Below are 12,462 nucleotides of genomic sequence, written 5' to 3'. Positions count from 1 at the left end.
CCACAACACGTAGTAAAGCCCTGAGCGGAGCTTTGGCTGGGCGACAGGCCTGAATGCTCCAACACAGGCTTGGCAGTGAGCGGCGCATCCAGCGCTGGCTGAGAACGGCTGGGGTGAAAGAAGCTGGCGGGCTTCGGCATTGTGAGAGAGGGCAACCAGAAACACGGTGAAACCTCGAGGACATGATGTTAGCATGAGTCAACTGCATCTGAGAGAGACGAGGCACTGCAGGCGATGAAGAGGCTTTCAAAGCAGAGAAAGTTTCCAACAACAAAGAGAAGAACTAGTCAAAGGTAAAATGCCGTGCGTAAAAGCATAAGTCAAAAGAATGAGGCTCATATCCTGACAGAGAGGAAGAGTCCTGCATTCTTTGGCTCACCTCAGCAGAGACCTCATGTTTACCTTTCATTAACTAGAAATCCCCAAATCCTCTCCTTACCCTCCCTGCTCCTGGGACAGCCCAATACATGATGAAAATATCAACTGCTCAACAGTCACTAAGACAAATATTAAAATAACAAAGATCATATTTGAGTTACATCTTATTGACAGATGTGAAGGGACAAAGATGTTAAGTTTTAGATCTCTAAAACAGCCCTAAAGTCATAAATTCATAAAGACACACAAAAACAAACCTAAACTCCACTTTTTGGGAAAATGCATAATTTTCATGTGGTTTCTGCAAGCAGACTAACCAATCCATTAAGAACTTAGCATTGTTATAATACTGACTTCAGAAAGCTCACAAAGAGAAGCAAACTAGAACAGAGGCTGATAACTTATCAACATGCTATGACCACAACTCTAACTGAACTTGTATATCTCCACCCGGTGCTGTAATGATAGACCACAATGATCCTCATGAGGCTACGCCCACATCTCAGAGCTGTTGTGTAGAAATTGAGAGCACAAGTTTAACAAGAAATGAAACCAAACTAAGCGAAACTAATGAACTAAATGTTCAAGGAATGTTACTTGTAATAATGAAAACGGTTGGGTAGACAATCAATGAATAGAAGTTGCACAACTCAAAAAGAAATATTAAACTAACCTTGAAGATTGATACCAGCAAGTTGAATATCAGGCTTTAACAAAAGAACATTCTGTTTTAAGAAAAAACGAATGTCTTATTTTCAATTACATATTGGTACCATGTTCAGGAATTCAGATTAGCAGGTTTATGCGCAGTATATTGGTGTGGGTCACCGCTTTACTCTGGCTGAAGACATGGCGGACTCACACATTAAGTTAATTAATGACGCCGCCAGACTGTCCTTGTGCATGTGTGTGTGTGTGTGTTTATTATCACTGCCATCACAAAACACATTTTCTGCACTCCAATACTGAGTGGACAACCTGTTTAGGCTTTAAACCGATAATACTGTCCTTCCACACACATACAGTCCTGTTTAGTTTCTTTGTGAAGACAAGTAACAAATAGTAACAACAACAATATTAATAATAATATTAACTGTATGTAATTCAGTCATCTCGCTACAAAACAAGCCGAAGCTTTACTCTGATAAACCCTCCTAAAATACTTTGAGAGGAGGAGATTGCTTCAGATTTGATAAAGTGAGTCTACATATTGTGACAGCTCAGGTATCTTCAGAAAACTAAACCTGGTTCAGACAACTGATATGCTGAAGGTACATTGAAGTGACTTCTCTACGTGTATTTATAAATATGCACGGCTGGTAGCTATTTACAATTGTTTCTTACAATCAGCAGCATGAATAATTTACCATCTGCTGTCTGGTCTATAAAATCTTTTCAAACATTTCAAATAGACTATGCAGAAATACGAGAGACAAAGACAAAGACATGTAAAAGTGTCACAATTTTAAGTCAGAACACAAGGCAACCCTTTATGATTCATAATAATCCATTAATAATTACAGCAAGAATTATTTTTGCATTAGTCTTGGTTAATTGTACATCTGTTTTACATTTTTCATATTGACAACATTCCTCGCATCAAAAGATTTTTTTTCTTCCTTTAATGTTTCACAGTTGATTGCATTAGCTACAGAGTACAGAAGTGTATTTTTTTTTTTGTTTTTCACTGTTAGCAAAAAGAATAAGTGTGTGTTCAGAGTGTATTCTGCACCAGATTCTGCTAACTGACTGGTGGCACATTTGGCAGGATACACTCACAAGCTCGCATGTGGCGAACAGCAGATTAAAGGAGCTGCAATTAAGACTGGAACAAACAATACATTAGGAAGCATCCCCTCACCTCATAAACGCACAATCAGACAAAATGAAACAGTTCTTGTTCTGTCAGCAGTGCGGAGACTCGACTGTCTCACAGAGCAGACAACAATGCCCAGGGCTGAGATAACAGGAAATGCCAGCTTATCAGGGAGAGGGAGAGAAAGAGAGAGAGAGGGAGCGTGATGGGTAAGCTCGGTTTACCAGCCATGGTACTGAGCATAAATCCAGATGTGTCCTTCATATGAGGGTCTGGCATTTGCGCATAAGTTTCAGCCAGCAAGGTTTAGTTTTTGTTCTTAAGAAAAAACAAAAAACAAATTCAGTTTGTTTGCAGAACATGTAAAAAGGATAAATCAAATAAAAGCGGAGGCAAATCCATCACTTTCTTAATTTGAGTTCCATTTCATTGGCTTTGATTTGTTTAGATTGAGTCACCTCTCGTGGGGAGTTTGTTTAATTTCACAGCTGAAAGAACACCAATGATTTTTAGGAGTGTTTTTCTTGTTCAACTTTCTCTACAAGCTATTACAGTAAATCTCGAATGCAATACAGCCATAAAGCCCAGAATATTAAACTGCTGTTTACAGAGGGAACTTTGATAGCAACACTTAGTGATCATACAAGGTTAATTACTGTATTCTTTATTTTCACAGTTTCTATGGGATAGGGAAGCTAAATAGGAGTGAGCACATGGCACTATTTAGGTGCAAATGTAAGCTACAATCCAGTACCACGAGGGGTAGGCAGTATTGTTTCCCAAACGGGTGTTCAGGAAGATCTTTTAGTTAGCTTAGTTCTGCTGTGAGAATGAAAAAAAAAAAAAGATCTTCAATTGCCAAAGAAAATGATCTAGAGGTGACCGAGGAAACTGCCTATTGCTGGCTTCACGATGACGTTCTGACAGATGAAAGATTGTGGACAGGGCAACCTTTCTTAGAAGCAATTTGGGGTGGGGGTGGGGAGGAGGGGGGTGATGGTTTAGGGGCACCAAGAAAAAAAAAAAAAAACTGATGTGCAACCACTGGTAGAACGTATGACTTTCTTTTCAATGACATGATTGGCTGCTTTGTTGCACCAATAGTCAGAAACCAAAAGATATAGAAATCACTTTATTTTGCCTGATAACTATAAACTATTGCATTGCTTTATGGTGGAGCCCTGTCATATGTTAGTTCACATCAGACCCTGGGGGGGCAACCACTGCTCATGGAACAAACTCTGGGAAGAAATCGCTGCACACATTTGCTTTATTCCGCAGTAAAACATTTCTCCTCAAACGATACTGTCATTCAATATCTTTTTCAAAACATGTAATTGCACACAGATGCAGAAGTATTGCTGTATTTTCTAGCTTGACCCGTTGTACAGTGGGAGATATACAGGACATGGAACGTGACCGTCAAGGTCTCTCTCCTCTCCTGCCAGCTCCGCGGGCCGTCCGGTTGCACAAAGTCATTGTTAGGCTTATACAATACGACATTCCACAATCAACAGCAACCTCTATAAAAACAAAGAGAGAAGGAGTTGACTGGGAGGACTGCACTGCTCTAATCTTATAGGATTAGAATTCCTTTCTACGGGACTCTAATGGAGCTCTAGTCTTTGAACAACAAAGCTTGGAGATGAGATTGGAAAAAAAAAAAAAAAACCTGATACAGATGAAGGCAATCTAAGGCAATTTAGGGAGGAATGTGATGCTATTAAGGCCTGCATGGAGGCTGGGGACCAAGTATAAATAAATGACTAACTATTAGAGAATTATTTCTGTTGTTGAAATTTACTTAAAGTATCCACCATAGATGTAGTTTAAATAATAATAATAATAATAATAATAATAATAATAATAATAATAATAATACATGCATGAAAACAAGGCACTGATTTTACTTGTGTTCTTTCATTTTGGAGCGGCAAAATATGTGCCACCCGTTTATCCTTTCTGCCTCTTTTTGGTTGAGAAAGGGCATTAAGTAGACCTTAAAAAGTCAAGAAAACTATGTCAGCAATTTGAACCCTTGGTATAAGGAAATACTGCCTTGGATTCAGGGGAGAAAGTTTCATTGTGGACTTTCCTGGGATCAGTGGGCAGGCAGGCTGTCATCTGAGCATGGTACCTTTATAGAGAATTAAAAGTGAACGACTTCACAAAACAGACTATGGACAAGCCACTGCTGAAAAACGAGGGGCTCTGTGAGGAAAGCAAAATAATCTGTTAGAGAGAGAGAGAGAGAGAGAGAGAGAGAGAGAGAGAGAGAGAGAGAGAGAGAGAGAGAGAGAGAGAGAGTCTGTGAGTCTGAAGCAGTTCCTAAGCCTGGCCGTCACGCATGCTTAACCTTGCGCTAGCGCCTGTGCGATGCTGCTTGCATATCAATGATGAAGGAATATCAGCAGAGAGGCCTCCAACCAACCTCCACGGCAGTCAGCAGGCGGAGGGGCACAGCCACATCTGCAGCCACACTATGGCACTTACAACGGCAAGGCAAGTTACACCGGAGAGCAGCGACAAGGGCAGATGTGAACAATAGCATGAGATGCAAGACAGATGTGTCACTAATCAGGAGACAAACAGCTGGACAGGTAATGTAAATAAATGAGATCCAAACCACTTTTTTCCCCTCAACAAAAAAAAAAAAAACAATGTGCAGCCAGATACCTTACATATTAAAATGCTTTTCTACTGAGCCTCTAAGTGTTGTTTCCACCAGCAGCATTTACTTTTGGCTGGAGCTCTCAGGTTACAGGAAACGCTTTGAGGGAGAGCATCCCTAACTGCGCTGCGGTTAGCAGCAAAGCTGTGCATGTTCGGTGTCACGAGGGGCAAAAAAAAAAAAAAAAAAAAAGAAAAGGAAAAGAGAAAAAAACTTCCTGACAAAACCACAAAAGCTCCCACTAACAACATGAACAAAGCCTGACAGCATGGATAGGAGCTTCCAGCCATGGTCAACAAAGCATAGCACCAAATGCCCTCCGTCTGCTCCGCGACAGCACACTGTTCTCAATCCTTCACTCCACAAACGTCAGCGTCTTAATCCCAAAGATAAACTTGATACTTGAAGAGAAGAGAAGAGAAGATATGTGATGTGATGTGATGTGATGTGATGTGATGTGATGTGATGTGATGCTGTGTTTCTAATTAAAACAAAAGCATTCAGGGACACCCATGGGGTCCTGGGGGACCAGCACCAGGTGATAAACTCTATCATCCGTGCCCTCCATCTTGTGAGGGGAATGATAAAAGACTTTGGGGGCTGCTGTGCCCTCTCTTTCTCTCCTCCACTTCTTTCCCACATGCTATCTGATTCCGACGGAGGCTTTTTGTCATGTCAATCCTTCCCAAGGACCCCAAGGCGTCCTGTGAGGGTGTCTACTACAGGGTCCTGTCTGTTGATTGACACGTCACCCCACTTTCTGCCTGCGCCGATCACAGGCTGTCTACCCCCCCCGCGCCTCATACAGCTCAATAAGAGGCCACCGCTTTGATAGCAGTTCTGTGGAAAGTTACATCTCTGGCAGTGGGGATAAGAGAGAGACTAGAAGGGATGCCAGCAGATAAAAGAGGACTTTTAACAGCCTCTATGTGTTCAGCAGGTTAAAAAGTGTTTTCTATCAGAGCCTTGTCAAACTGTCATCATCATTTTTGTTTGAAGGCAGCTCTATGTACCAAGAAAGAAAAGGAAACATCCCAGAGTTCAATCTCTTCTCTGCTTGTCTTGTAATCCCAGACTGATGCTAATCTAAAACACTGCGAGCATTTTGTACGCCGCCAACAGCTCCTCGTCCGTGTATTTCTCTGGCCATCAGTGTCGGTTAAATGCAACGATAAAGAGTGGTGACAGTTCACTGTGTTCTCACAGTTGCTCACAAGCGTCCCGTGAGGGCAGCGGAGGCTATTAGCTGTGTAATGATCACTGGATGTTGTCGTTCACATTCGCACGGGCGGCGTGACAGACAGATGGAGGTTGATTTTGAGGGATGAAACATATGGGGAAAGTGCTGCGAGCGGACGGCTCAGATGGGATTATGGACTTACGCATGCAGCGTGCTTTCCATTGACCTGAAGTGGTGATGAAATGCACAGCCCTAAAATCACACACTTTTCTACTGTCCTTTTTAAACACATAAGGAGGAGCAACCTGAGAGGGAGTGCACCAATCAATCAATCAATCATTTTCTAGCCAGCAAAACACCAACTCAAAGTGAGCACACACACATACGGAAAAAGATCTAATAATAATGACAATGATCATATAAATAATTATTTTAAAAAAGGACTGTAAAATAGGAATAATAGACTAATACGAAAAGATGGGAGGGCAAATGATCAAACAATAAACCGTGAAACAAGCAAAATTGCAAATTAATCAAAGCCAAATTACAAAGCTCTCTATAAAAAAAAGTGCTTTATATATGTGGGGAGCACTGGACCAAAGCCAGCCAGCCAAACCAGGTGTGGCTACTGATCAGTGTAAGTGATCCACAGAGAGAGTGGACAGAGTGCAGAGGTCCGACACACAGTCATAATGGAGCATAAGGCCATGTCAGACATTACTGACCCAGTCTGACCCACAAGAAACAACCTGGGTCTTTCTTTTAGTGCAACCATCGACTTCAGAACGGTCCACTCATGAGTGTGTTCCTCCTGCAAGTTCCTGACTCCTGTTTCTTTCTCAGTCACTCATTTCACTCGCCAAGTTGACCAACAACACATGTTCGTCCTCCGGCCACATTCCTGAGTCCATTCTATAACAAATGATTTCCTCTTTCTTCTAATGAGAGTACCTCTGTCATTCCCCAAGAACAAACAAAATGTGGTAAACAAGAAGAAAATAATGTCAATGATATTCATCAGGTGGCAGCTGGCACGGGGGAAAAAAAATCAGTCTCCCGGCACGGTTGAAGAAGTGCATTGTGGGAGTACAATATGTGTTCATGAGATACTGCTCTATTTTTATTGTAGTTCCCCTGTAATGCGACTCACTGTCAGAGCCAGAGTGGCAGCCTGAATTGCCTCTGTCGGATAAACAGTCCCAGCATGCACTGCTTTGCCTCAGTCTGCGCAGTGCTGCATTGGCAGCCTCCTGGCAGGATTCTGAGGTGTCTCCGTGCAGATACAGTGCTGTGTGCGTGTGTGTGTGTGCGTGTGTGTGGGAGAGACAGTATGAAATGCTTAAGCCAGCACCACGGAGATGATTGGCACCTCGACTACAGGCTGAACAAAATAATACCTTCTATACTAAACTTGGGACTTTTTTTTTTTTTTTTTGCAGCTGTGAGTTTACAGTTAGAGCTTATTAGGATGTTGTGTAGAAAAACAAAACAAATATTACACATTCATACACATAAATGCCATTTGTGAGTGAGACTTGGAGAGGAGTGGAAATGCTTGTTGGCAAAGGTAACTCGGGCAAACTCTGCTTCACGCTTCATTACATGCACAAGAGAGGAAAGAGGAGGAATGCATACTATGTGCTGCAATGCAACTCGCTCAAGACCACAATCCCAAAACTACGTGGAATGTGTCCTCTAAGTGCCAGTGACTGAAACCTACACTCATCCAACAACGGCAGTACACAGCCGGTGGTCGTGTACTGCCACTCCGAATCAAAATCAAGTGCGGACCGTAAAGCAGGTACTGCCAGCGAGAAGGAGAGGAGACCTAAACGGAGCTGCTGAGCCAGACGGGGCTCAGTTTAGCTACATGTCGGTGTGTTTCCTGCTATCTAAACATGGTCGACACACACGAGGACATTATCTTGCACAACATATGAGACGAAACAGTGAAAAACACTGTGATGCCATAAAATATTAACACGTGCCATTGAATTTTACACAGCATGGCCTGTAGACACTGCTGCCAGCCGTTTGGGACTGAAATTTAATAGTCCTGATCTACTGATGGCCAAGGATAGAACACTGCTTCTGCACAGATATATCTTGTTTTGGGGTTTTTTGCACTTTGAGCAGCAAAAACAAAATTCCCACCACCCATAATGAACTTGGGTGCTACAGCTCAGAGGAAAACACCTTTCTGAATGGAAACATCTACCATCAGCAACTATCTGCATGAGCAGGCACTAACTACAGGTAAGTGAGAAAATGTAGATGTAGATATGCTGATTGACATTTAGAATGCATTCTTTTTTTTATCTAAATATCCTCACCTGTGAAAAGTACAGATTGAATAAAGGAAATCAATAAGAGATTACCAGAAAACAGCTTCCTCTGTATCTTTAAAGAAATGTTCTAATGCTTTGTGTGATCGGTTTGTCAGTATTATGACCCGCACAACAAAAGGATAGACAGTCTGGAAAAAAAATGCTGCATTTCTGCAAGAAAAAGCATCCACAATAATATTTACAAGATCATAATACAATGGCAAATTACTGAGCTGTCATACATTAGTCACTAAACTCATGGTAACGTACTTTACCAGAAATATTTTACAGTGTGGAACCAGCGAATTTTGGTGACTGTATAAAGCTTTTAGTTCTCTGCACATCTGAGATCTTATACTAAGAAATATAAACCTTTACAGTGTGATTTGAGATTAATTCTCTTTTCCATCACAAATCAGCTGAGATTGGGCTGTGCTTTTTTCTTTTACCAGTTTGTTCACATTGTTGTTTTTGGCATTGTTTCCTCAGTTTTTCTGCTTCTGGTCTGTCTCTGTGGCCCTAAGATATAACAGAAAATAATTTAATAATCATTGCATTTTTTCAAAATTATGTAATTCATTGAACACACAATTAATGTGGATTGATTGTAATTATTCACACTTGATTGTATTCAAAATTCTGTGGTTTTGAATTTGTAGAGCACAAATGCACTGTGTTTGGAAATACCTATTCCAGTTCACTCAGTTTCCTGCATTTTGTATATTGCATACATTGGTCTTGATAACGTGATGAGTTGTATTGTGCAGGCCTACTATGCTGAACATCATCTCCTGATATTAAAGGTATCACACAAGCATTCAAAAATCTGTGGTACACTGGTGGATTGAAAAAAGTATTTCCGCACAAAGCAACGACACAAAACTCAGACATCAATCGAACATTCGAAGACCAGAAAGCAAAGCTACAAGCAGGTCAGCGGCATTTAGAGCTCCTTTACATATACATGGGCAAGACACAAGAGCACCGAGTCTGCGGGGGTCCAGTCGGAGGTCAATACTACAACACTGTAAACTAATGATCCAACAAATTCCCTCAGTCCCGCTCTCTCCCCTCCTCCTTCTTTTCCTCAATCCGTTGTTGCCCTCTGTCTCTCCCACTCTCTGATCCCCTGCTGCGCTGAAGAAATGAGAAACAACTGAAGACTCGGCAGCACTGGGCCCGCTCTGCCTCTCTGATACACACCACTGATAAACAAGGCTGCTTGTTAAGAGACAAATGAAAGTTTGGCTTGCTTGATTTTTTTTTTTTTTTTTTTTGCCTTACACTGCCGTTTCATCTTGTGTTTTTCATGTCAGCCATTCCTTTCTTTTGCTGTGGCCTTGGCAATAACAACCAATAGAACATCACTGTGACAGGGAAAAGTAAACACCGATAACAAAACGATCTGCAGTAAAATGCAAGTCTGAATTAAACGGTGTGGGGCACAAAAGTAACAAGTGAGTGCTGGGAAAGATCACAGATGCTGCATCCAATTAGTTTTCATATTTTAAGTGATTAAGGAAAAAAGCCTGTGATTATGGAAAGGCTGATCTCAAATAGTATTACAAGATTACAGCTGTGTGTGGTTTTAAAGCTTTACAACACTTTAATTTTTGGGACTCTGGTACCTATTTACAATCAGGCTCCTCAATCCTCTGCTGAAATTGATATTTTCTACTTAAGACAGCAGATCACACAAGTACACATGTTGACATGTGCACAACATGTGTAACTACAACACAAGCCCACACCAAATGAAACGCATACACAGATGCATGCATGTGTTACAGCAGAGCATGTTCCAGCTCCGGAGGAAGCAGCCCATCTCTGCCTCTATCAGTGTCTGCGACAGGGCAGCGATACAGCCCAACTCCTCAGTCCCTTCCGTATCGATTCGGGATGAAGAATGGGGCTCAGGGGATGGAGATGAACTCTCAATCACAATGATGACAAACACGAGTGGACTGGGTTCTAAAGACACAAACGGCCAGGAGCAGAAATGAGGTGATTAATGTTTAATGTTTTCTTTTATGAACATCACTCTAAAACAAATAACCTTAAACTACCCTCACAGGTGGAACGATCTGAAAAAACACTATATTATATTTGTCTCTCACTCTCTTTCTCTTTCATCTGCTGCAGAGATTCTAGGAAATGAATGTTTTTAATGTCTCCATGGTGATTAAATAAATAAGACATTCATTAATCAATCAATACATGTTTCTTCTTGTTTGCAGATCCCCACTGAATAATCTGATTGGTAGTTCAGCATGCCCTCCAACTGCCATTGGTTCTATGTGATGCCAATCAATGTGTAAACTTGCAACTGTCATCTTATCAAGAAAACGCTGAAAGGCTGCATCATGAAAAGAAAAGTTCAAACAGAGAAGTAATGTGTACAAGTGCATTTCTCACTGTCATTGATGATTCTGACTATAGAAAAAAAATAAAACACTTGTTAAGAGACCATGCTAACCCAGTGCTGTTCTTTTTTCCCCACTTAAAATCCAGCAGATTGTGTTGAAAGCCTTACTTTAAAAGAACAAAACAACCAGACATGTCCAACCGCTGATTGGTATTGGCAGTGGAAAATTAAGCACTTTTTCGGACAATATTAAAATGAAGAAATAGGCACACTAATTGACTGACTGAAAAGTTTATTTCCGCTTAGTGACTAGAATATCGAAGAGAGACATCACTACCAGCCTGTCCCAAGACCAATGTTTACCTGTGGTGCCCACTGTTCCCCTCTCCTCTAAATATTACCTGATCTGCCCCCTGTTTGTGCCATGCATCAGAGAATAGGAGGAAAATAGCTGATAATGTGCCAAATTGCAAAAATGTATCATTTTTAGACAATGGTGTTACTGTAATGGATTATTCTTAAAAATCAATATATTAATTGCCACTAACTTGTCCACCTGCAAAGCTGTCATAATTTAACGTGTCAAAGCGCTTGTAAGATAAAAGAGAGAAAAACTAATTGTTCTCTGGGGTCAAACTCAGTCTTCCATAGTGGAGACACCACAGCACAGCCATGACTCGTATCTCCATTAAAATCCGTTTATATTTATTTTCTTGCTGATATGATCATCTTCCCGTTATTTAAATAAATAAAAAATAAATAAATAAAAAACAAAACGGGAAGTGTGTCTGCAGTCAGTCTCCGCGTCGCCCGGCGTGGAGGCGATGAGTGTCTGCTGTCACAGACCTCACACCGCAGCTGAGACTGCTGGACTCCTGGAGCTCGGCTCTCCACGCAGCAGCGCTGGCCCGCACGAGGAGCGACACCTCCACAACACACCGCGGCTCGCGCGCACGTCCACTTTCCTGTCCGCCTGTTTAGCAAACTGCCGAATTGTTTTGTAGTATTAACAAATTCACCTGCACGAGAGGAGAAGGAAAACTACACAAAATTACTAATTACTCCCAGAAATGTCAGGCGTGCAAAAAAATTAATAAAGCGGAAAATTAAAGACCGAAATTTCGCTCGGAATAAAAATGCATTGAATCTAATCCGAAGCCTCACAATTAACCAAGTGAAGAAGAAACCGAGACTCAAACTCTGCACTCCTTCACTCCTCCGATATTTAAGCCTCGCAGACAGAACCGTTTCTTGAAATAAATGAAGCCTTTAACTTTCCAAAGCTTGGTTGCGCGCCGAGCGGAGCCCCATGCCGCGGAGTGAGCCGCCGTGCTGCCCTCCCCTACCGCAGCTCAGTGTGTGACTGCCCCCGGCCGCTCAGCAACTTCCCTCACAGCCGCGGTTTCCTCCCCCATAAATAAAACTTACTTTTCTCTGGCTTGGCTGTCGGACGGCACGTTGCTGCTCTTGCCTTTGGCGTACATGCTTGCAGAGAGCTCCGATTGTCACGCACCTGTCAACCCATCACAACCTCCCTGGGCACAGCCCCGTCACCATGGTGACACAAGCAGCGTCGTCTCCTATTGGATGTCCCGCTGTTCGGGACCGCCCGCTTGCCATGGCAACCTCCAGTGAGTGACAGCTGCGTGGCCACGCCCCTCGGTGAGTGCCCAACCCTCTCTCTCTCTCTCTCTCTCTCTCTCTCTCTCTCTCTCTCTCTCTCTC

At 42.1% G+C, this 12,462-nt stretch overlaps 1 protein-coding gene across 1 annotated transcript in view; it reads right to left on the bottom strand.

The window, feature by feature from the left end:
* The window catches only part of ssbp2b (single stranded DNA binding protein 2b), a 52,374-nt gene extending 40,105 nt beyond the window's left edge, over positions 1 to 12,269 (bottom strand). Inside the window, exon 1 of the mRNA XM_030104127.1 lies at positions 12,166 to 12,269. Within this exon, the coding sequence (XP_029959987.1) occupies positions 12,166 to 12,221 (56 nt within the window). The 5' untranslated portion in view covers positions 12,222 to 12,269. The remainder of the gene's footprint in view (positions 1 to 12,165) is intronic.
* Between the last annotated feature and the right edge of the window lie 193 nt (positions 12,270 to 12,462).

Source organism: Salarias fasciatus, chromosome 12, assembly GCF_902148845.1.
Source record: "Salarias fasciatus chromosome 12, fSalaFa1.1, whole genome shotgun sequence".
Classification (NCBI taxonomy): Eukaryota; Metazoa; Chordata; class Actinopteri; order Blenniiformes; family Blenniidae; genus Salarias; species Salarias fasciatus.
Note: the sequence above shows the minus strand (reverse complement) of the source record. Positions and strands in the feature narration are given on the sequence as shown.